The 25,655-nt window shown below is 46.4% G+C and overlaps 1 protein-coding gene and 1 pseudogene across 1 annotated transcript in view; both read right to left on the bottom strand.

The window, feature by feature from the left end:
• RAB31 (RAB31, member RAS oncogene family) overlaps positions 1-22,069 on the bottom strand; it is a 121,295-nt gene extending 99,226 nt beyond the window's left edge. The window contains exon 1 of the mRNA XM_070420667.1: positions 21,894-22,069. Within this exon, the coding sequence (XP_070276768.1) occupies positions 21,894-21,932 (39 nt within the window). The 5' untranslated portion in view covers positions 21,933-22,069. The remainder of the gene's footprint in view (positions 1-21,893) is intronic.
• On the bottom strand, positions 14,927-15,393 carry LOC139014616 (prefoldin subunit 4 pseudogene; annotated as a pseudogene).
• Positions 22,070-25,655: the final 3,586 nt, after the last annotated feature.

The following is a 25,655-nucleotide window of genomic DNA, read 5'->3' as shown; positions in this document are numbered from 1 at the left end:
TGACTTATTCCTCCACTCTTGCAGTCTGCCTACCCAAGCTGCTTCAAACCCATCACCACACTTCTCACCATAATACCCTGAAGTTAGGGTTGGAGGTCAAAGTGGCATATTGAAGCAGAAAGGAATTTATTGAAAAGATATTACCAAAGAAACAAAAAGACACACAATAAACACAACCGAATGGTCAGAGCTGGGTAGAGGCCGGGAATGGAGTAAAGAGATAAAAATGAATCAATCAAAGCTAAAAAATGAGAGAGGATGCACATGGACCTGGGATAATAATGTGGCATGAATTGAGGAGTATGATTCGTCTAACCCTCCGTACCTGAGGAACACAAATGCAGGCTGGGGTGAGAGTCTGAACTCTGATAAACTCACATCATTTTCAGAAAACCTGGGCTGGGAAAACAGACAGTGACCACAGCCAAAATCACATTAAGATGTCAGGCTGGCTATGTAAGTCTGCTGGGCACTGCTCATCCCAGCCAGTGTGGGGCGCCCCAGCTCCTCAGGGTACGGCTCCTACACAGAGTCCGTGGTGTGTGCTCTGCCTGTGGAACCAGGTCCTGTGCCTGGAACCAACCTGCCAAAGAGGTATTTGGCTTTTTTAGCTTCTATTCAGAAGCCAGGATCTATTTCCATTCTAAATTAAGGGAATTTCCTAAAATAAGAGAGCAATACCTATCCTTTCATCTATTTTGTGGCTTTGTACAACTCAGACCTGGTACTGCACCCAACTCAAGAGAAAACTCGGATTACTTCAAAGGAGAAGCTGCTCCCTGCTCAGACACGTTTCGGGGTCTGTGGAGGAAGCTTCTCTACATCTGATCTGGAAACTAAGCTAAGGGAGTCTTCCATCCCATGATTTCTGAGGATCACAGGCAACAAAAGTGTTAACATTCCAGCTAAAGTGAGTTCTGTCCATTTAGAGCACAACGAGCACATCTCCTATGTGTGGAAGTTCACGATTGACGAGCATGAATTCACATGCGTGAATAGTGAAACTGAGGAAATACCATACATGTACAAGCTCACTCTGATCATTTCCCCACCACTTTACATGAGAGTTTCATAGCAAAAATAAATAAATAAATAAGTTACCATCTCAATAAATGCTAGGCAACTAAATCTGAAGGAAAAGACCCCAACCCAAAACTTGAACTGTGCCAGGCCTGAGCTGTGGGGTTGTTGTAAGTGTGCACTTAGGGCAACCCTCCCTGATCTGTCTTTCCAGTTTCAAACACTAAGACTTTAACTCACAAATCTGAACGCATGCGTGCCGTTTAAATGCATCCAAAAAAAGAATGCCTCAAAATTCCTTCAACACTTCATTTCAATGCCCAGTAGCCTAACTCTTCTATGCGGTTAACGTGGAAAAGACATAGCAATGACTTCTACTTACAGCTGAGAGGGCAGGTGAGGGCCAGGGCTGCTTCCTCCTCTGCCGCTCCTGGAAGGTGCCTGGTGGACATCCCTCAGCCCAGAGCCCTGGTCTTCCTTCTCCCTCCACCACTAACCAGAAATCTGCCCACACAAAATGCTAGCCTAGGCTTCAGAAAATACGTAGCAAGCATGTACGTGTGCCGTCACAGCGTGGTCACCCAGCTCTGTTTACACATCTCCTGTAACAAAGAATTCAAAGGTGATCTTCTAAATTCCTTCAGCCAGTCTTGAGATGTCTCCAATGAAGGTGCCCTCATCCAGGTAGGCCCATCCCGCAAAACAGCGCAGCCTCAGGAGTGGCTCAGGGATACAGCTTCCCCCTTCCTCGTTCAGGACCAGCTTCCAGTAACCAAACCTGAGAGCTCAGTGACCTTGGCCACCATCATCTTGGAGGCTTACCCTGAGCTCACTCACAACTTAAGTACCAACCTCTGACCACACTCCCTGGTTAGACACCTAACCTCATGCAGCCCCTTTACAGGAGGCAGTTGGTGTGGTGGCTGAAGGTGAACACTGGTTCTGCCGCTGATGGGCTGGGGGTCCTAAGCAAGTTTATAACTTCTCAAGGCTTCTATTTCAACCATACAATCATGAGCCCAGGAAGTGCTATCCTCCCAGAAGCAGACAGTCCCCAGTCTGACTGGCAACAGAAATGCTAGACAAGCACTGTAGTGTGGGCCAAGGCTTCACTCACCAGAGCATATGCCCTATAGTCTGGACACCACAAGCATTAGATGTCCACCAGGCACCTTCCAGGAAGAGGGACTCCATCCAGCACTGCTCATTATTTGTGGAGATGAACCTAGGTGCTAGGATCATTTTAAAGGGACTGTGCTACATGTTAAACTTGATTTATCCCTAATGTTTAGACTCACAGTTCCCACTGCCATAGCAATTTCTGAACTAACTCCAATGGAAGTGATCCCACACATACTGAAGTGGAAAAAATATTTACAGCTTGGAAAATACCCAAGTGCTGCTGATGGTAGAAACTGTAACTCATTGCTCCACTGGGTTTCTACCACCGATCCAAACACAGAAGCCATTACACCTCAGAGCCAGGAACCACCTCAACTCAAGTCACAACACCCCTCTTTCCCTTTAGCTACCTTCAGATTTTTCACACATGGAAGTGTCTTCCAGTAATGACTGAAGTAATTCAATATATGCAATGTTTCAGATTATTATTCTCAGTAAGATAAGCATTGTCATAGCCGATCAAAACTCGCTATATACTCAGCAGCTAGCAAAACTTTTGCCTGTTAATAGTGGCTCAATAAATATTTGTTGAGTGAGCAAATCAGTTAACCAGCTCTGACTTGCAGCCCCTGGCATTCAAGGCACCTACATGGTTCAGCTCCCACAAGTTGATTCCTTTTTGTGATTTCTAAATTTGCCTGAAGCTGATTGATTCAGAAATCAATGAAACTTTTAATAGAACAACAGAGTCAAGAAATAGACCCACATGCACATGGGGATATCACTTATGACAAAAATAGCATATTAGATCAGTAAATAACAATCAATTAATCAATAGATGGCATTAAAAACAATTACCGAGGTAAGGCATTAGTAGTTAAAAAACAAAAAAAAAGAATCCCTTCCTGGCTCTTTATACCAAAACTAGAGGCCCAGTGCACAAAATTCATGCACGGGTAGGGTCCCTAGGCCTGGCCGGCAATCAGGGCCTATCGGGGCCTTCCTTCCCCCGGCTGCTGGCTGCTGTCCGGGGCCTTCCTTTGTTCCACTCTGCCCCCTGGTGGTCAGCACACATCATAGAGAGTGGTCAAACCCCCAGTCAGTCGTACTCCTGAGGGGACAATTTGCATATTAGCCTTTTATTATAAAGGCTAAATTCCACATGGTCAAATAATTTAAAATGTTTTTAAAAAAGACATTATTGCCCTGGCCAGGTGGCTCAGTTGGTAGGAGTGTCATCCAGTACACCAAAAGGTTGTGGGTTTGATTCCCAGTCAGGGCACATACCTAGATTGAGGTTCAATCCCAGTCAAGGCGACTACAGGAGGCAGCAGATTGATGTTTCTCTCTCACATGGATGTCTCTCTCTCTCTCTCTAAACATATATTCAGGTGAGGACTTCATAAATAAATAAATAAATAAATAAATAAATAAGGTCGATTGATACATACTAACAAAGACATATATTAAAGGTTCACTTTTAGGTGAAAAGGGCAAGAAAATAACACCTGCATATCTACATATATAAAAGCCTAAGCGACCGAACGACTGGTTGACTGGTCTCTATGATGCACACTGACCACCAGGGGGCAGATGCTCAACATAGGAGCTGCCCCCTGGTGTTCAGTGCACTCCCACAGCCAACTCCCACAGCCAGACAACCTTCTTTGGTCCCTCCCCCAAGCCGGCTGGCCCCGATTGCCAGCCAGGCTGAGGGACCCCACCCGTGCACGATTTCATGCACCAGGCCTCTAGTGAATATATAATATCTAGAAAAATACAAAAGGAATAGATGAGTGGAGGAAAAAAGAGGTCTTTTACTTTTCATTCTGTACCCTCTGTGCCATTTTTATTGTTTACAAGTATGTATTAAGCCTAGTCACTAAAAAGAACTTTAAGAAAGATTGATCTTAGCAAGGATTTTCTTCATTAGAAATGAAAACAATATTTTTAATCTTTGAGAGAACTGCTTTCAAATGCCCATGAACACTTTTAAAAGGCTTATTTATCTACAACTAATATGCTCCTTAGTTAATTGATTGATTAAAATAGGTCTCCAAAGACACTGCTTTCCAACCCCTTTCACATACCAGCACACCCAGATCATTGTATTGTTGTACAGCACTGGCCACCAGTGGCTGCAGCCTCCCCTGCCCCACCTGCTAAAGCCAGACCAGCATCTGAGTCTCTGCGCCCCCAGGACCCAATGGCAGCCCCCAGCCCACTCACTGTGAGACTCCTGTTCTAGGAACCTCTGTCAAACAACACCGCATTAGTATAATTACTTCAAAATAATGAAGATCCTACAGTAAGGATATGTTACCGTTTTATGGTGTCAGAAGGCAGGAAGAGCGTGGGTTACTTTTATGTTTTTTGGAAGGAAGAATAGGGTGGGCTTCTGGGGGTGCTGTTAATACTCATTTTGGATCTGTTCAATTTGTGAAAATCCATGGTGTGCTATATTTAAGACGTAGTTTTTTGGAATGTATATTATATTTCAATATAAAAATGTAAAGAGTATGTTACAAATTTGGTCCAATTAGTGAAAATAATGAAGCTCTACAGTATCACATAGTAAATCAAAAGCCAGCATAGAGACCTAGTACCTGTGCCTTGCCAGATGCCCTAGGAAAGGAGATACAGGAAAAGGTCTAAGCTGGAGTCCCTCTTGTAGAAAGAATCTATTCAAACTCTTCTGAGCCTTGAGGTTATCGGGGGTAAAATTGTTTGGGGCACCCTGGCTGGGGAGCTCAGTTGGTTAAAGCAGCATCTCAATACGTCAAGGTTTTGGGTTCAATCTCCAGTCAAGGCACAAACAAAAAGAAACCAATAAATAAGTGGAACAACAAATCAATGTTTCTCTCTCTCTCTCCCTCTCTCTCTAAAATCAATAAACATAAAAAATACTTTTTAATTGTTTGGGGCAAAATAGGTAAGAAAATTTTTTGTAGATGATATGCCATTCAGGGTTCCCTGCTAAAGGGTTTCCCTGCAAACTGTCAGCAGTTTACAAAGCAGGAAACGGAGCCCTGATGTTCCGTGACTGGCACGGTAATCACGTCTGCCTGCCCAGAGGCGTGCCCACTCTCACTGTGCTGCACTGGCAGGAGGCCGCCTGTCCAGTTGTGATTCACAGCTGTAACGGCAGACCAAGAAACATCTAAAATCTAACAGGCCCCTACAGTCCAGCAGGTTGGCTTTCCTGGTTGATTGATCACAGTTCGCAAAATGAAATTCCCTAAACCCAAATAGAGCACTCGACATGGACCCTATGAGGGAGCAAAGGGAGAAAAGGGCTAAAGTAAGTCGCCTGCTTCCTGGACACGTGAGCTGGGAAATGAAACAGCCAGAAAGCCTGGGCTCAAGGGTGCTCCCTGGACACAAGCTCTGTGACCTGGAGCAAAGCCTTTAACATTGCGAAGCCCTGGCCGCTCACATCTGCAAATAGAGACAAAATGCCTGCCACATAAGGTTGTTTGAGGATTAAACAGAACAACATATGGACAGCACACTGTGAACTGCAAAATGCGAAACAAATACAAGGTGTTGTTGTTTGGTTGTCACGCCTTAGTGCTGTCATCAACATCCGACCTTCCCCAAGAAAGCACTTGGGCTCTTCTAGTCTAATACATTCCCAGAAGTGAGAAACCGCCTTCTGACTCCCCAAAAACCTGCCCGGGACCCTAACCTTGTGGCAATTTGCCTCTTTTTCTCCCATGAAGTACTTCATACCTGGTTCAAATTATTCAATCAGATTACTAAATTGTAATTCTTATTGATACAAGACCTCTTACGTTTTTAAAATCTTATTCTACTGATTCAGTGGTGCCCTCCCTACTACATGCCGGTTGTGAACAAGTCGTTTGTGACTAACAACAAAGTCTGCCACACAGCAAAGAGGTTACATGCACTGGGTTTTGGAGGCCTACAAAGCTAGTTCTAATCCATGAAGCATCATTTATTAACCGTGAGTCTTTGCAAATGTTACTCAACCCTCTGAGCTTCAGTTTCCTCATCAGTAAGATGACAATAATAACAGAACTCACCCTTACAAGTCCTTTAATGCCATAATGTATGCACACCACTTATTCAGCAGAGGCCATATAAGATGGCCACACACTGTCGCTATTCCTGCCATTCAGAGGTAGAGAGTGATTCTCCTGCCTTTGCTTCTGGCTGGCCTTAGTTACTTGCTTGATTAATACAAGTGGCAGAAACGACATTCTGGGATTTGTGAGGCTAGATCACAAGAAGCCTTTCAGCTTCTGCCCACAGCTCTTAGAACACTTGCTCTAGAAACAGCTAGCCACCATGTAACTCTAACTGCCCTGAGACTCCATGCTAGAGAAAGCCCAAGCTACCTGTGTGGAGAAGCCACCTGCAAAGAGATGCCTGGTTAGTCCCAGCTGATACCGCCACCCCAGCCCAGCCACCAGACCTGTGAATGAGCAAGTGTTCTGAGGCTCCGGCCCCAGCCACCACCTGACTGAAACTGCATGAGAAACCCAAGCAAGAACTGCCCATCTGAGCCCAGTCAACCCACAGCACTAAGAAAAATAATAATAAATTGTTATTTAAAATACACTAAGTTTGCGGTGGTTTGTTATGCAGCAATGGATATCTGAAATACTCAGCATATTGCCTGGCACATGAGTTATAGTCAGTGCATGTCTACTGTTATTATTAGAGTGATATGGATAAACTAGAGTGATTTCAAGGCGACATCCTTTTTAATCAAAGACAAAGGCATTCCCATGTGCTTTCCTGATTGGAAAAGAACAGAGTAAGGTTGGTTGCAATTCCAGAACTGTACAATTCTTCTTAACTGTTACTGATGTCGCTGTGATTAGGGGTAGGGGCAATTACAAATTATTATAGTGCTAGTGAGTTTTTAATTACATTTTTCTTTTTTTAATTTATCTTTATTGTTGCAGGTATTACAGATGTCCCATTTGTTTGTTTGTTTTTTTCCATTGACCCTCTCCACCCTGCCCCCACCCCTCCCAGGCCTTCACCACTCTGTTGTCTGTGTCTATGAGCTATGCATATATGCATATAAGTTCCCATGGATATTTTTTAATAAGTAGGAAGTAAAGGATCTATGAAGAGAACAAATTCCCTCACACTCCACTCATAAGCAAGAACAAAGATGTGCCCTTTGGTTTGTGACACGTTAGTTATGATGAGTGAATACAAAGGATAGGGCTGCTGCAAGTGAAATGTGCAATAATACAATTCATGTTAAAAGCAGCAACATGTTCAAAGCAATAAATTATATCAATTATAATTGTAACAATACTTTTAAATTTGTACATTTTTATTGTACAATATTATATATTAGGTTATCTTACTAAGATTAGCCTATGAGGTGGACGTTTAGAAATAATACAAATCATCTTGTTAAATAGAGGTCTTTCTTTTAAAAAAATGATATATCATATTTATTAATAGTTCCTTTTAAACTGAATTGTGTGGGGAGATCTTGAAATGACTGAGTTCATGACTCACATGCTTCTATAAATGTTTTCACGAGAAGAGCATTTTAAAAAAGCAAATGTGTAATTTGCTTTATTTTGGCACATATATTTGAGGTTGCATCAGAATCTATGTGTTTCTATGGTAGTATCTAGGATTTTCAAGATTATCCATTAGTTGCATCACTCCAGAAAAAGCAGTAAGACTGTGAGTGGGGCCTGCTGCTCTGGGAATAGCATCTCGGGCCCAGACTCGGCATCGCTCAGAATATACCTCCACATTCCACCTGGTGGTGCCCAGGGACCGATGATCGGACGCAGCCTTCCCTTCCCTGAGTCCTGCCAACACAGACACTTCATTAGGGAAAGAAAGCCTCCATTAGCCATGGCCAACCTGCATGCTTACAGCAGTATTTCTCAGGCCTTTTTAAGACTCTACCGGCTTGTTTAAAGGGAAAAGCAACCAGGGACCCCAATGTAGACTTTAATTATTGTGTAAATATGTACAAATAATGAAAACTTACACAAACTGTTTATGCTATTGTAAAACAACAAAGACAAATGTGTTAATTAGATACAAGTTAAACTATAAATCCAGTAACACTCACATTAGCAGTCTAATATGAGGGATGATATTGCTCTGCTAAGCTGAACCAGCTCAGGGCTGTGCTGGATTCTGAGGCCAGCACGTGCCATGTGATGGTTCAATTCCCTCACACTCCACTCACAATCTGTGGGCAGTTTTCGGTCTACCTTCAAGTCAGTCCAAGTGGGACTCCACTCACCACCTAGGCCAGTGGTCGGCAAACTGCGGCTCGCCAGCCACATGCGGCTCTTTGGCCCCTTGAGTGTGGCTCCTCCACAAAATACCAACTTCTGCCCATAGGCCACAAAGTTTCAATCGCACTGTATTTTGTGGAAGAGCCACACTCAAGGGGCCAAAGAGCCGCATGTGGCTCGCCAGCCGCAGTTTGCCGACCACTGTCCTAGGCTGCTGCGCTCTGGGGGAAGTCACCACGCCTGACTTCCCACCGGGCCGTTGGCAGCAGAGTCCCCTGCTGACCACATGCATCCTCCTGTGGTCACAGTCCACCCTCCACATGGCTGCGAGGTGTCAGATGGTGTCCCTGCTCTGCTTCCCACACTGGAACACAAGTCCCCACATAATCAGCCCCCCAAATCTTCTGCTCTCTTCCCAATGGTCACTCTGCTCCAGCCACACTGACCTGCATACAGGTCCTCAAACTCACCAGCCAAGCCCCTTCCACCCCAGCCTTAGGGTCCCCTCTGTTGAGAGGGCCGGAAGATAAATATTCTCTTTGTCTTTGCTCCAGGCCTTCTCAGTGAGGCCTTTCTCAAGCCCTGACTTAAAGCCACCACTTCCCAGCCAGCACTCCTAGGCCCCTCTCTGCTTTCTTTCTCTGAAGCACTTGTCACCATCTGTCATATTAAGTATTTATTTCTGTTGCCTCTACTAGAATGTCAGCTCCATGAGGCCAGGGATTATGGGGCTGTTTTGTCACCTGCTGTATGCCCAACGCTAGAGGTATCTGGTAAAGATCTGTGGCATGTGCTATGGAATCACCTGGTCTTCACATGGTCCCAGTATATTATTTCTGTACTAACTTTGCCTCAGTTCTTTCCTCATTAGTCCATTTTAATGGGTCTTAAAGTTGTGACACAGAGTTGTGTTATAGGATGATCACCTGGAGGTTCAGGATATAATTTTATTTTATTTTTTTAAAGAACATCATTGAAATCAATAGGCACAAAAAACCTGCAGACTAGACCAACACCCATAAACTCTCCTAGACCCATTTAGAGAAATACTAGACTAAAGAGTGGTGAGAAAGCCAGAGCCCCACCAATGAGGAGGTCACAGACCACACATCAAACAGAGGCAGCTGCCATCCAGCCATGGAATAGAGGGCACAAATGAAAGCTCAGCACGGCCTAATGAGCCACTCAAAGTCTATGTCCCACTGATGACACCTGTCCTTTCCCCACCCGAGGGTATAAACTGGCACATTTCAAGGCCCTTTTACATCTGATCCAAGTTTACATTCCACTTTCATCATCAGTAATTTCCACTGACAGCCAAACGGAGGTCTACCCACCAAACATCTCCGTGGGCACTGAAGTAATGTCTTTATGGGCTTTATGTTAATTACCCCAGTAATGTATGCACACGAAATCAACCAACACAGAGAAGCAAAAGAGGTAACTTATCAAGCAGCCCCTGTCCCACCTGAACAACCACTATGACGCTTGAGTCTTTTCAGAACCTTTCCCATCTGTTGGTGCGTAATGTAAATAGAGGTACACATTTCCCTCTTCTGCAGCCAAACTAACATCAGGCATTCGAAGGCGGCACCCACAAACCCTCCCTAGCCAATCCCCAATTCCGCCAGCCCTCATCTTAGGGACATTGGGCAATTGTCGTGTACCATCCCACCAGTTGTCAGGTGTGGTTACTTTACCTTTCCCATTTAGGCCCTAGCTGACCACGATCACTGCTGGACTGACACCGCCAGGACAGAGGCCCCTCCGCTACAGGAAATGGTTCTGTGAGCCTGCCACAACAGCAGCCATGCATCTCCAGGCATCTCTCACAGCGCAAGACCCACTAGTTAAATCTTCACTGACTTTATACAGACCCATCTTGTTGTTTTTAGGACAGAAAATGCCTCAAAGCGTAAACCTGGCCGAGTTACTGGCAGCAGAAAGAAGGGTCCCTGTGTGGAGCTCAGCATGCTCCCTGCTCAGTGAGGGGAGCAAGTGAGAAGCAGAGTTAGAAACTTTTTCCTGGATGTCTCTTTAAAAGGAGGACAGACTGATGATTCATCGATGAGAAGTGCAGAGAATCAGAAAACAAATTTAAATGGTGGAAGAAAATAATCCTGCAGAAAAGAACAGAGACGCAGCAGAAGAAATGGGGTGAGCCTGCTGTTGATCATAAAATAAAAAAGCAGTCACCCGAATGTAAAACAGAATGCAGGGAAAGAAGCAGAGCTATGAGCAGGTGAGCCATGAGGTCAAGAGGGCAGGCAGGATGATTTCTTTACGCCTGCAGGATTACAAACTAACCAGAGGAAAACAAGACCTCCGCAAGTTGGTACAATTACATATGTTATTATAAAGAAAGGATGTTAAAGGCATCAACCTGCACACCTCAATCTGTGATCTCAAAGGAAAATCAACAGTTATCATTTTATTACTAATCATTTCCCTACCTCAAAATTAGATTTAAAACTGAATTAAGATGAACATGGATTACTTTATGAAAAAAATAGCCTTCTAGAAGTTGGTTATGAAAAAGTTTAGATAATATTTTAGCTCCTAAAATAAAACATATCTATGAAGCATGTAGTATGATGCTATGAGATGTTCTTTAAAAAAAAGACAACACATTGCGGGCGGATCACGTGTTTTCCTATTACACAGTGTTTTTTTTTTCTTTCTTTCTTTCTATTTTTTTTATTCTTTTTTAAAAAATATTATAATAAGTATTACAAAGGGTATTACATATGTGTCCTCCCCGCCCCCCCCCCCCCCCCCCGCCGCCCTTGACAATCCCCTGCCCTCCCTTACCCCCCAGTGTCTTATGTCCATTGGTTATGCTTATATGCATGCATACAAGTCCTTCAGTTGATCTCTTACTCCCCTCCCTTCTGCCCCCCAACCCTCTCTGGCCTTCCCACTGCAGTTTGACAATCAGTTTGAGGCAGCTCTGCCTCTGTATCTATTATTGTTCAAAAGTTTGTAATGGTCTTTATTTTCCATGAATGAGTGAGATCATGTGGTATTTTTCCTTCACTGACTGGCTTGTTTACACAGTGTTTTACATGTTAAAGGCATGCCTTAATACCCACTGCATTTTGAAGTTATTTATTACATGTTCTTACAAGCTAATATCTTTTTAAAGTATGATACTTTGTAAAACGTGTTTTTTGTGCTCATTCAATAGAAACTTATCTGGCCACTGGGTAAAGCTAGCAATAAAACTACTGGTGCACAATGTGTTCATTAAGCTTAAGTTTGCCATAAATGTAAATGCCCTGGCTAATAGTCAAAAATAACAAAACACACACACACACACACACACACACACACACAAAAGAAAGAAAAAAAACACAACAACAAAACAGGAACAGTTCACTCTTTCCCCTCGCAAGTTTTACATGAAACCCTGTGTGTGTGTGTGTTTGTGTCCCTCCCTTTCTCTCTCTCTCTCCCCTTTCTCTCTCTCTCTCTCTCTCTCTCTCTCTCTCTCTCCCCTTCCCTTCCCTTCCCTTCTAGGGGGGGTCTTGGATGGAAGCACTTTTTTAAAACATGTTTTTATTGATATTTAAAGAGAGAGGAAGGGAGAGGGAGAGACAGAAACATGGATGGCCTGGCCATCTCCTGCACTCCCCCTACTGGGGGTAGAGCCCAAAACTTAGGCCTGTGCCCTGCCCTGGAATTGAATCAGTGACCTTAGTGCATGAGAGGACACTCAACCACCGGAGCCACACCGGTGGGGCCAATGGAGGTACTTTCTAAGGACCACACAATCTATTTGCAGACCTCAGTTAGAACAGTGATTACATGGGGCAGAAATGAAGTAATACTGGAGAATTCAAAAATTTTGATAAACAAATACAGTTGGTACAAAGGAATCCAGCCCTCTGGTATCTTGTTCAAGAAGAGAAAAATGGAAGGAAAATGATTTCCCCTAGGTCCTGCTCGCTCTCCTTTAGGGCCCACTCTATCTTCTGATAACCCAGGTCTTCTAGGAGCCCCTGGGGGAACTGACCTAAGTAGCTTAGGCTACCTTCTGGGTTAAATTCTAAGCAAGCAGAAGCCAACTTCACGACCTCCAGTGAAGTGGAAGCAGGTCTGAGACATCAGACATAAGAAAATATATCAGAAAAAGACTCATCAAAACAGAAGATTCCACAGTGAGAAACTCATTCAGTGACACCGATGTTAGATCCCACTTTCCTTTTCCTGATTTCTGCTGACAAAGTTAGGCAACAAGAAAGACAACTCTGGCTCCACCGGACATACGTGTGACTCTCAGCAGCTCAGGGATCACACCACGGAACTGAAGATACAGAACCAAAGTCAGCCCCTGAGTAAGTGAGAGGTGACGCTGCACTCTGGTCCTGCCGGAGACTGAACACACTTGATCACCCACCACCCAACCAACCCGCTCCCCACCTCCCAGAGCTCCTGCGCCCCTCACTCAGCTCTGTCATGTCTTTTTTCTATATAAGATCTTCTGATAGGCTATAGATTTTATATTCCCCAGCTTCCTGCTAAAATCTAAGTTCTACAAGGCCAAAGCCCTTTGTTTTGTTCAGACACATCACTGCCTGGCACTGGTATAAGTGAAGAGGTATTTTCTGAATGAGTGTCACAGAAGTAAATGGGAACGAATATTTTAATATTATACATGAGCACATAAAAAATAAGACCGACTTCACTTTTGTTGTCTTCTCGCCAAAAAGCTGAGCCAGAAGAAGCAATGAGGAAGCAATCAGACTAAGATCTTGGGACTTTCTAAGCAACTGGCCTGGGATTCTGCAAAAATACTAATGTCATAGTAGAAAAAAAAAAGGAGATGAATTGCTTTAGATGAGAGACGTGACAAGCCAAGGTAATACATGATCTCTGATGGAACCTGGATTTTTTTTTTTTAAACACCTGTTAAGGCTATTTAGGGACAAATGGAAAAGCTGAGTATGGACCCTATATTCAGCACTACTGTTGCATTTGTGTGGGATAATGCTGTTATAGTTGTGTGGGGAACTGTCCTTTTTCCTAAAAGATATATACTGAAGTATTTAGGGGTGAAGTGTTATAATGTCTGCAATTTACTTTCAGGTGGTTCGGGGGGGTGGGGGAAGTATTGTTATTTAGATACATTAGAAAGAGAAAGCAAGAGTGGCAAAATGTTAGCCCTGCTATGTGAGATGTCTACAGACAATTCACTGTACTACTCTTTTAACTGTTTTATAAATTTGAAATTTTTCAAAATAAGCCATGGGAAAAGCAGAGTTAAAAATAAAAGAACTCATTCTAGAGAGAGAGTGGAATCAACCAAAGAGCGGTCAGCCCAGGAGTGGGAGGGCTGTGCTCCTCACCTCCCTACACTCTCCAACTACATCAGCCCTCCAGAAAATACCTGAGATCCGGAGCCACACCTGCTCCCTCCAGTGCCTGGGGTCCATGCCCACCGTTCCTCCTTTGAGGCATGTTCAGATCCTTCCCACTCCAGGAAACCTTCCCAGATCGCTCCCTCCCCAGCACCCAACATATATAACTTAAACTCCACCATCTCCTACTGCACCTCCAGCATCCCATGCATCACAAATGCCATGGATACTAGTTCCTGTGCACATGCCTGTCTTTCCTGCTCAACCAGGCGTCTCTCCATCACAAGCAGGGACAAGAAACCCATCCTCCCTACTTTCTATCTCTATCAGACCTTGCATAGCACCACAGCAGGTACTCAAAACAAACCTTGATTAAAAAACTCTGTTCCTCACCTGTCCTCATGTCTAATAAGATGGAAGATAGTCAATATTTAGCATCACACTCTGTTACTTCTGCTGTGCATGGCTCTCCGGTAAGTGTTGTCACAGGAACACAGGCCATGTAGTGTAGTGCATTGCTAGTGTGTCCACATCCTGGGAAAAGCAGAGTACTCTTTGAAGACAGGCATCAAACACCCACAGCTCCCAGCATGAAAGAAGCATGCAATAAATGGTAAAGGATTGAGTGAATAAATGCCTGTTCCATTTTCAAACACATTATAAATTATAAAAACTAAAAAATGTATAATAGTTGCACTGACTTGCAAGCACTAAAAATTAGCTAAACCTGTTGGACACAATTAAATTTGAAGACGTTGCCCTAGCCGGTTTGGCTCAGTGGATAGAGCATCAATCTGTGGACTGAAGGGTCCCTGGGTTTAATTCAGGTCAGGGACATGTACCTCGGTTGCAGGCTCCTCCCCAGCCCAGGCCCTGGTGGGGGCACATGCAGGAAGCAACCAGTCAATGTGTTTCTCTCACTCTGTCTTTCCTTCTCTCTTCCACTCTCTTTAAAAATCAATGGAAAAATATCCTTGGGTGAGGATTAAAAAATAAAATAAGATAAATAAATTTGAAGACTTTTTCTAATTCATGGACTCAAAATCTTTGTATGTCCCAGCACCTATTTTAAAGAGGAAGTTTTGCTCTCCTATATCATTGAAGAAGGGAAATTATCATTTAAACAGTATTCCAGTTTATAAAATAAAATTTTTAAGTTTTATAAAATAGTTAACTTTCATCAGCTTCCAAGTTTATGTTGCTCCCAAATTTTGCAACTGAACTTTCAAATCTGAGATCAGAGAAGTGATTCCACCCCAGATACTAAGTCATCAATTTCTTCTTGCAAATTTTTCTTTGCTTCTTCTAACATTTCTTGTGTTTCTTCTTGAGATGGCTAATGAAAACATCACCAATCTGATAAGGTATCATTAAGCAGCTAGGATCTGCAAGCATGATGTCCTCACGTGCATCTCCTAAAATTCTGAAGTTGTTTCTTTTTTGATATCTATTTCTTCCTTCTGTTCTGTGCTTCTACTTGTATTCTGTGCAGAGTTGTTTATCTTTTGTTGATTTTCAAAGGCAACATTGACATCTTCTGCAGCTGCCTCTTCATGGTGGCCGCCATCTTGGGACTGGACCATGGTGAGAGGCTGTATCATTTACGTTGATTCTTTGCCCAGTATCACCAACGCTGAACCACACTTTCCACAGGGGTTCAATTTAATAGAGGAATCAGTTGTAGTAAAAAATACATTATATTGCTAGCCTCTCTGCACACCCTCTCCACCCACCCCTCCCCTAAAGAAATGCTAGTTTCTGGGAAAGAAAATAAAAATGTGTATGTTAACAGAATCTCAGACTGGAAAGAAAAGCACATGTGATTGTTGCCTAGCCCAGTCCTCCCCATACTATACTAGAGGCCTGGTGCATGAAATTTATCATCACACCAACTTCTGGCTGAGCAGCGCTCCCCCTGTAGGAGCGCACTGACCACCAGGGGACAGCTCCTGCGTTGAGCGTCTGCCCCCTGGTGGTCAGTGTGCATCATAGCGACCGGTTGTTTGGTTTATTTGCATATTAGCCTTTTATTATATAGGACTAGAGGCCCGGTGCACAAAAAATTGTGCACTCTGGGGGGGGGGGGTCCCCCCAGCCCGGCCTGTGCCCTCTCGCAGTCTGGGACCCCTCGGGAGATAACGACCTGCTGGCTTAGGCCTGCTTCCGGGTGGCAGAGGGCAGGCCCAATCCCTAAGTGCAGCCCCTGGTCAGGCTCAGAGCAGGGCCGATTGGGGAGTTGGGGCGCCGCCCTGTCATGCACAGAGCAGGGCGGATTGGGAGGTTGCGATGCCACCCTCAGTCACGCTCAGGGTAGGGCCGATTGGGGGGTTGGGGCACCGCCCCCTGTCACACTCAAGGCAGGGTCGATGGGGAGGTTGCAGCGCCACCCCCTGTCATGCACAGAGCAGGGCCGATCAGGGGGTTGGGGCACTGCCCCATCACACACAGAGCAGGGCTGATCAGGGGGTTGAGGAGCTCCCCGCTGTCACTCACAGAGTAGGGCCAATAGGGGAGTTGGGGCACCGCCCCCTGTCACACACAGAGCAGGGCGGATCAGGGGGTTGGGGTGCTGCACCCTGTCACACTCAGGGCAGGGCCAATGGGAGGTTGAAGGCTGATGGCTCTACCCTGTCACACACAGAGCAAGGCCCGTGGAGGGGGGTTGGGGCGCCACCCTCTACCACCCATAGAGCAGGGCCAATCAGGGGGGTGGGGCACCACCACTGTCACACTCGGGGCAGGGCCGATGGAGAGGTTATGGCTCTACCCTGTCACACACAGAGCAGGGCCCGTGGGGGGGGGGGGGGGCGGGTTGGGGCGCCATACCCTGTCACACACAGAGCAGGGACGATCAGGGGGTTGGTGCACTGCACCCTGTCAAACACAGAGCCGCAGGACAATCAGGGGATTGGGGAGCTCCCCCCTATCAGGCACAGAGCAGGGCAGATAGGGAGGTTGTGGCCCCGCCCCCTGTCACACACAGAGCCGCAGGGCGATCAGGGGGTTTGGGTGCTGCTCCCTGTCACGCTGATCCTGGTGCCGGGAGCCTCGCTGCTCCGCTGATCCCAGTGCTGGGAGGCATATTACCCTTTTACTATATAGAATAGAGGCCTGGTGCATGGGTGGGGGCTGGCTGGTTTGCCCTGAAGGGTGTCCTGGATCAGGGTGAGGGTCCCCACTGGGGTGCCTGGCCAGTCTGGGTGAGGGGCTGAGGGCTGTTTTCCTGAAGCAAGTGACTGAAGCTTCCAACCGCTCCTTGTTTTCTTTTTTTTTTTTTTTATTCTAGGCCAGCTTTAGCTCTGAGGCCTCGCTGCTGAAAACATCGATACAATGTTGCTAAAGCCCGGCTGAATGAAAGCCGGTTTCTGGAGTTTTGTTTAGCTTCTTATTTGCAACATAGTACATAGTTGCTTAGAGTTGCAACTGAGAGGCCGGCAAGTTAGGCGGGGAACGTTGGAGTCCGCAGTCACTGAAGCAAGCAAACCTCCCTGTTCGCTTCAGTGCCCGGCTGCTGGCCGCCATCTTGGCTGACAGTTAATTTGCATATACTCACTGATTAGCCAATGAAAAGGGTAGCGGTCGTATGCTAATTACCATGTTTCTCTTTTATTAGTGTAGATATTCATTCCTTCAGCAATGACCCCAACAAATTCAAGTAACCTTACAGGATCCCTACAGTAACGGGAGCTCACTATTGCTCAAAGCAGTCCATTTGAGGCTCCACAGCACTGACTGATATGCCTACTGTGAGCAGAATCTATTCCACTCTTGTGTCCTCGAGAACCACATGCACCTTACATGTGAAGGCCTGTACATATGTATCTGAAGCCCCCACTGCTCAGATGTCCCACCAAATCCCAGATATTTGATTTCTAGGTGATGAACCACCATACAGATTCAACAAGGCCAAAAAGAGAAGCATCATCAAGCTCCCTATCGGAAGCAGGAATGTCTTCAGTTGTCTCTTCACCATGCCACTCAGCTGCTGAGGAAGTGGCAGAAATCTCTAAAATGTTGTCAAGACAACCAAAATCCAAATATAAATCTCTTTGGGATTCTACTCAGAAGTAGTTTTTAAGTGTACACCATACACACCCAGAGAAAATAATAAAAGAAAGATCCTCTTCTCCCGCTCCTTTGATTTTCCTCCTCCTCCTCTCCTTCTCCTCCACTCCTCCTCCTCCCCCTCCTCCTCTCCTCCTCCTCCCCTCCTCCTCCTCCTCCTCTTCCTCCTCCTCCTGCTCTTTCTTCTTGCTCTTGCTCTCTCTCTCTCCTCTTGCTTTTTGCCGGGGGTAATGTGTGTTAAAAATGCATACTGGGAAGCTTTCCACCTTTGGGGTTGGAACAGCTGTTGCCTTAGTGTTGTTTTTGTTAGTTTTTTTTTTTTTTAACATACTTGGCTGTTTTTAAGGGAGTTGTTTTTAAGCTACATGCTTTATAATACTAATTGAGATTACAGTGTGGGACCATTGGCACACTATTGGCAAAAACCTAGGGTCCTTAGGTATCCAGCTAGAACCCCTATCAAACACACCCTCCTGTATGGTTAGCTTCCAATAGATGGCCCAACTTATCCCAAGAAAGGTCATTCACAAAGGCTTTGGGATAAAAACGAGGAAGTACACCCATAAGAATAATGAGAGTCAAGAATTTATAACAGGATATCTAAAGAAATCCAAGGTGCTTGAGTCCTTGGTTTTTCCAACAGCACAAAGCATTCAGAGAATGTTCCACAGACTACTGTCAATTCTATGTGGGAGCATTCGCCAAAAGAAATAAGATCAGACATACTCTAACATCAGGGCTCTGAAAGGCACAGGTACAGGTAGAGAAGACATGCCATCTGGCCCACTCTCACTTCCACCTGCTACAAATGACCCTCCTGCCAGAAACCTCTGACCCCACCATGGAAGCAAGAGACTACAGCTAAGAGAGATAAAAGTCTACTCTACCTATGCCTAAAACAACCTTGGGAAGCACATCCCCAAGTAATCACTAAGCAGTCAAAGCTAAAGATCGGGCACAAAAAGCCCCCCAACCTCTCCAGTGAGACAGCAAGAGTCCCATTAGGAAGCCCACATTTTCTATCACCTTCTCAAGGGGGCCCAACAGAAAGTGATCCCAACAGAGGGTGTGCCTGCTAGGGTCTCGGTTACACTGAGACTTCAGGGAGGTGTGGCGGTGCTAAAAAAAAAACAGGAAGCTTAGTGCTAGCCACATGCAACATTTCACAGATATCCTGACACAACCAGCAAAGGAGCTCAGGGTTCCTGTCAAATTTTTGAAAGGGCTTCTGACTTTCATAAGTCCAGCCACTGATCCACAGAGTTCTCTCTCAAATCAAGAGAACAAACCCAAGGCAGTTACAACTGTTCACCCAAATGCTCTCTCACCCAAAAAAAAATCACCTTATTTGGGTGAACAATTGAGAATATAGCCTGTCACACATCTTGTCCGGGACAGGACCGGCGAAACCTGGGGACTTAACAAATATTATTCGATGTGAGCCGAGACCGGTTTGGCTCAGTGGATAGAGCGTCGGCCTGTGGACCGAAGGGACCCGGGTTCGGTTCCAGTCAAGCGCATGTACCTGGGTTGCAGGCACATCCCCAGTAGGAGGTGTGCAGGAGGCAGCTGATCGATGTTTCTCTCTCATCGATGTTTCTAACTCTCTATCTCTCTCCCTTCCTCTCTGAAAAAAAATCAATAAAATATATTTAAAAAATATATATTTGATGTGGATAATAAGGTCACTGGCCTTTCAAGTATGATATCCTCTGACCTAAATAAGACTAAAACCTAGAGCCATTCTCAAAAAAATTTTTAAAAAGGCCATGAAAGTGGTGTGATATGACTGGTACTTCAAAGCCCCTGTTTGTTCAGACATTATCTTCCTGCTCTGTTTTGGGACTGTTCTCCTTTTCCAAGCTCAAACTCCTACACCAACAGAGTAGAGTCACTGCAAAGAACAAGCAGACCAGGGTGGGGCATTGTGTCCAGGACACCACTAAGAGTGTGGTTCGTTCTCAGAGATAAGAGAAAAGGAGGTGAAGGGATTTCTTCCAGCTTTCTCATCTCCCAAGCTTGCTCACTGTCACCTGGAATCATAGCTTGGCAGGAAATGGTCCCATATATCTAAGAAGATCATCTGATACAGTCCTCTGTCTTAAAAGAAAAGATGTTATTATAGCCACTTTACAAAGGAGATGACTGAGATACTTATCTAAAGCTGCAGAGCTAGTGAGTGGGAAAGAATGGGAACCCGGTAGCTGCCTCCTGGTGCAGGGCCCTTTCCTCTGATCTGTTTCCTTACAGAAAGACATAGAGATTTATCAAACAGTGAACTTGAAAATAGTTCATGTGATCGGGCAGGGCCTGTGCCGTTCAAGGAGATGACAAGGGAGAAAACATGAGGGGGAGAGGAGGCCAAATATTTCCTGCATCGTTTATTCTCATGGCCTCGCCTGACACACACAACACGTGTCGAAGTTGCTTCTTGATTCCCTGGGTCATGACATTCCTTCTAAGTCCTGGAAGGCCTTGTAAGAGTCCAAAATGACTCCTCACAAGGAAACCATGGGATCCCTGGAACTGATGTCTGGACTGTATTACAGAACCTGGCAGACAGTGAAACCTACCCCTGAAACACTAAGAAAGGTCAACAGAAGAAGCCCAGAGCATTCAGCTCCCAGCTGTGGCAGAGCCGGCCAGGGGGCAGGAACGCCAGGGGGTTTGTGCGGGAGGAACACGCAGTTTGCCAGATGCCCTGGAATTGGAGGGGAACCCCACAGCCCAGTGGGTATGAGAGTTCTGGCAAAGGACAGCACTAGGAGACAGTCAGGAACACGTCCTGTCAAAGGTTCCAGAGGAGCCTAGTCGGAGCCTGGTCACCCCGCCGAGCTGCTACAAGTCAATCCTAGCCTAGAATCATTTCCTCTTTATACACTTCCTGTATATCCATCTTGACACACCAGTTAGCATTGCTTTGAGACGCGTAAGAACGGGTCTACCCCCACCGCTGCTCTTGTTTCTGGAAACGGTTTTCTTGGGACCAATGGTTTTCTTTGCCAAGGGCAGTACAGTTAGGTTCCGACGCCAAGGCTGCTGCAAACACCGCTTAAAACCAGCTCTCTCAAAAGAAGCAATTCTGGAATTTAATAGTGCCCCCACCCCACCCCCCAGAAAAGGAAAGAAAGGACCGTGAACACCCCCTGAGCCCGCTGGGCAGTTTTCAAAGGGCTGCCCCGTCCTCTGCCGGGTCTGCCGGGACCCACCGCTCGGGTGTTTGTTTTTGTCTTTGTTTCTGGCCGCTTTCACGTTCCCTCGGGTCAGGCAGACCCAGTGTGGAAGGGGAGCTGGAGACAGGGGGCTTGCTCATCCTGCTTTTATCGGGGGCACCAAAGTTTTCCAGGCGCAGACTCCGCAGTACGTGCTTCACCTCCCAGCCGGCCAGCCCCCCGCGCTTCCCCACCCTCAGCCGGCTTTTCTTTTTAAAAAGTCACTAAACCAACTGCCCCGGGAGGCGAAAGAGGAGTCGGCGCCTTGTCTTGTCCGAGTAACTTAAAGTTTCCGCCGGAAGGAAATTATCAAAAGTGGAGGAGAAAGCCCTCCCGGCCGTGGCCAGGACCCGCCGCTCTTCGCTCCAGCGGAGGGTCCCGGGCGCCCCGGCCCAGCGCCCCGCACGGCGAGGCCCGAGCGGATCCCGGGAAGCGGGCCGGCGCGGGTGGAACCAGTGGAGAAAGCCCAGCAGGCTTGGACCCGAACCCCAACAGGGCTGGGAGCGGCGGGGCTGTGGGGGTGGGAGGAGGGCCAGGGGCACCGGGACCAGGTGGGCGCACGGGCCAGGGAGGGCAGGCGACGAGGGGTGCGGGGGGACCCGGGGGGCGCGGAGACTACGGGGGGCGCTTGGGCTAGGGGAGCGCCGGGAGCCAGGGAGGCGCACGGACGGGCGGGGCGAGGGGAGGTGGAAGCGGGGGGGTGGGGAGGGGAAGGAGGGTGTACAAACCAAGGGGAATCAGGGGGTCGCGGAACAAAAGGGGGTGCAGGCGACAAGAGGGGTGCAAGAACTATAGGCGAGCAGGGGGCGTGGGAGGCGCGCGGTCGAGGGTGTCCCCGGCGGTGGCAGCGCAGGACTCACCCCGAGAAGGCACACTTTGAGCTCCCGTATCGCCATCATGTGCTCGGGACCGGTCCGGGCAGGGGCTCAGCATCCTCCGGGGCCGGCCGCCGCGCCCACGCCGAGCCAGCGGCCTCCAGCTCCGCCTTTCCCTCGCGGCGCCGCCGGCGGAACCGCCACCGCGGCTATTTCTGGGCGTCACGTGGCCCCGGCCGGCTCCTCCCGGGGCTTCGGCCTGACTCCCCGGCCCCCAGCTCCCAGGAACGCCCCCAGGCAGCGTCAGCCGCCCCGGGACCGGCGGTTCTGGGAGGGCCTCCTCCCTCCGACCCACGCAGCAGCCAGCCCAGGCTCTCCGGAGCCCGCTCTGGTATCTGCTCCCCAGCCCCGACCGGCTGCAGTGCCCCTGGGGTGGACGGAGGATCCGACCCCACGACTGGCTGCGTCACTGACTATTCCCTTCCTCATCTGAAAAAAAAAAAGTGGGTGCTGTCAGTCGAGGTCATTTACACAGGAGCATTTTGGAGTCTGTGTCCATCCCATCGCTAAACATTAGAGGTTCCTGGCAGAAATGAAGTCAAGCAAGAGACACTTGAGAGGATTAGAAGAAGGGGTTAACTTTGCAGCCCGCATGCTCCTGCAGTTCCTAACACTGGGGCTCAGTGGACCCCCATGTAGCTCTTTGCTCTCAGCCCTGAGTTCATTTTTCTGTATGTAGTGGAAAATGGTTCTAGAAGCAATATTCTGTTCCTCCAAAACAGGCACATCAGTGTCTGAAAAGGAAACACACATTCTAGAGAAGAAGCTGCCTTGCTCCGTACAGAAAATGCTACAACCTGCCTGGGCAGAGAGACACCCAGCCCTCAGACTCTAGAAATATGTAGCTCCAGGCAGACCTGCATCCTTTCTTAACCTGTAAACGAAGAGGTTCCGGCTGGAGACAAAGGAGGCTTGTGGGAACTACCCTCTTTTGTTCTCCATACATGGCCCAGTGCTTCATCCACTCAGATGACTACTTGTTGCTGCTAGAGAAACGACATCTCTTACCTGAGTAATTCACTGGCATTTCTAGTTGGAAATAATATGGTTTAAAAAAAAAAAAAAAAAAAGCACTTCCTGCCCTCTCCCAAACTCTCAGGCCTTTCTCCTGGCTTGCCAATTTTGATCAAAGACATTTCCATTCCCCCAGCAGACCACCCACCTTGATTACCTGGCTTTGTTCCCACTGAAGCCAGGGAGGTTAGGAGCACCCAAGTAGCCCAATACAATGGGGACTTCTGAATCAAGGCCTCCAGAGAGAAAATGCTAGAAGCTGGGGTCAAAACAGGCCACAAAACAGAGAATTGGCAATTAAATTCCCAGAGCAGCAGGGCTTCCCTTTGACAGGTGCAGGCTCACTCACACAAATCTGGACTAAATTATTCAAAAAGTAGCCATGTACAAGATACAGGTCCTACTCAACATGGAGATTATTTTATCAGTTTCTGTCCTAGGTTTAGTGTCCAATGTAAGGACAGTCTTCTATGTGGGCAGTGTGAAAAGAGGCCAGCCTAGAATTACCCAGCCCTGGTAACAATACCTCACTGTCCTCAGGTTAGCTGCGGAGAGAGAAAGTGCTACACAGTTGCCGAGGAGACATCATGGTAAAGCAACTCCTTGACCAAGGCCTTCCACAGCCTTCCCTAGCATCTAGCTCATCCCTGGACATATGACTTGAATCTCCATGTAGGAGCGCTTCCCTTTGGCCTTTCTTCTCACTTCCCAAAAGCTGGCCAAATCAGAATGGAAGTCTTTTCCATTATCTACACCCAATGGAATGAGTGGGAATTCATGAAATTGCAATAGTTTGCTGAGGACAGGACCATCTCCAGACAAAAATGAGCCGACATAATTTCTCTTCCATTCTCTTGCTCTTCAGGATTCTTCTCATTCCACTCTCTTCAACATTAACCGAGGTGTCTGAGATGTTTGTTTGGTTTCTAGGCTTTCCTGAAATAGTCCCTTATTCAAGTTTTCCCTCATCCCCACCCACAAATATACCCTAGTCTGTTTGCCCTGCTCCCCACCCCCAACCCTATTAAAAATCACCTCATTTGAGATGCAAATCAAAACAACAATGAAGTACCATCTCACACCTGTCAGAAGGGCTATCATCAACAAATCAACAGACAACAAGTGCTGGAGAGGATGCGGAGAAAAAGGAACCCTCTTGCACTGCTGGTGGGACTGCAGACTGGTGCAGCCACTGTGGAGAACAGTATGGCGTTTCCTCAAAAAAATTAAAAATGGAACTTCCATTTGACCCAGTAATCCCACTTCTAGGAATATATCCCAAAGAAACAAACACCAATCAGAAAGGTATGTGCACCCCTATGTTCATAGCAGCACAATTTACAATAGCTAAGATTTGGAAACAGCCTAAGTGCCCACCAGCAGATGAGTGGATTAAAAAACAGTGGTACATCTACACAGTGGAATACTACGCTGCGGTAAACAGGAAGGAACTCCTACCATTCGCAATAGCATGGATGGAATTGGAGAACATTATGCTAAGCCAAATAAGCCAGTCAAAGAAAGATAAATATCACATGATCACACTCATTTGTGGAATATAATGAACAACATAAACTGATGAACAAAAATAAAACCAGAGTCATAGAAGCATCGAACAGACTGTCCAACCTATGAGGGAAGGTGCGGGGGGGGAGGTGAGGGGGTAAGAGATCAACCAAAGGACTTGCATGTATATGAGTATAACCAATGGACACAGACAGGGAGGATGGGGTGAGGGCAGGTGCTGCGGGGGGAGGGGGGCGGCCAGGGAGTGGTCAATGGGGGGAAAAAAGGAGACTCATGTAATACTTTAAACAATAAAGAATTTAATTTTTTTTTTTAAATCACCTCATTTGTGTCTGATTCTGACCAGGCAGAATGCTGTGCTTTACCAAGTGACAATCCTACTCTGTCAGCCGGACCACATTCATGGGTTCATACTCCCTCCTCAGCCAGGTCACCCTTGGGGACTTAAAAACTGGCCTCATGAAAAACCTGGTCTCCATGATCAACCCAAAGTGACACATTGACCCTCACCAGGAAGGAGGGAAGAGGACTGCTAAGAGGCATATTGGGGAGTGACAGGCCCTGGATAGCTCTCAACTTCTTAAAGACATAACGTTCTCTACGAATGCTATTATTATACTCTAAGATTACTGTAGTAAGGGCCTATCCTGACTCCTATCCTCTGGAATTTTCTGAAAATATGAAGAGGTTCTGATATGACTTAAGCAGGGATAAAAACTCAATGGCATTTCACTGAGAATTTATCAACTAAAGTAATAGAACATGCAAGTTTTTCTTATGAGGCCTTTGTAAAGTAAAAGGTCACTGTACTAATTCAGACTTCTGCATTTCTGCTGCTTTAACATCTTCAGTGGCGCCATACAAGAAGAAATCCACACTCTTCAGTATAGCTTGCCCAAACTAGCCTCTACTCTGCCCACCCGGTGACACCCCATCATTTTTCAAAGACCTGCTCAAATTTCATCTCATTAGGAAACTCTACCCCTGAGCTTGACTATACTCAACTCACATTTTTCTTAGCACTTACTGAACATAAATAAAGTAATTAGCAACTAAAGCCCTTTTACAAGAAGTCAGAGTCCAAACAGATACACAAATGTAATTATCTGTCCATATGAGAAGTACCCATAGATTAAGAAAGGATCATGTCTGTTATCACCAGGTTTTCAAATGACAAGACTTTTTTTAAAAAAAGAAGAGTGACTA

The sequence above is a fragment of the Myotis yumanensis genome, unplaced genomic scaffold (assembly GCF_028538775.1).
Source record: "Myotis yumanensis isolate MYYU_CA2020_CCGP unplaced genomic scaffold, mMyoYum1.0.hap1 SCAF_7, whole genome shotgun sequence".
NCBI lineage: Eukaryota > Metazoa > Chordata > Mammalia > Chiroptera > Vespertilionidae > Myotis > Myotis yumanensis.
This window is presented reverse-complemented; position numbering and strand designations above follow the sequence as displayed.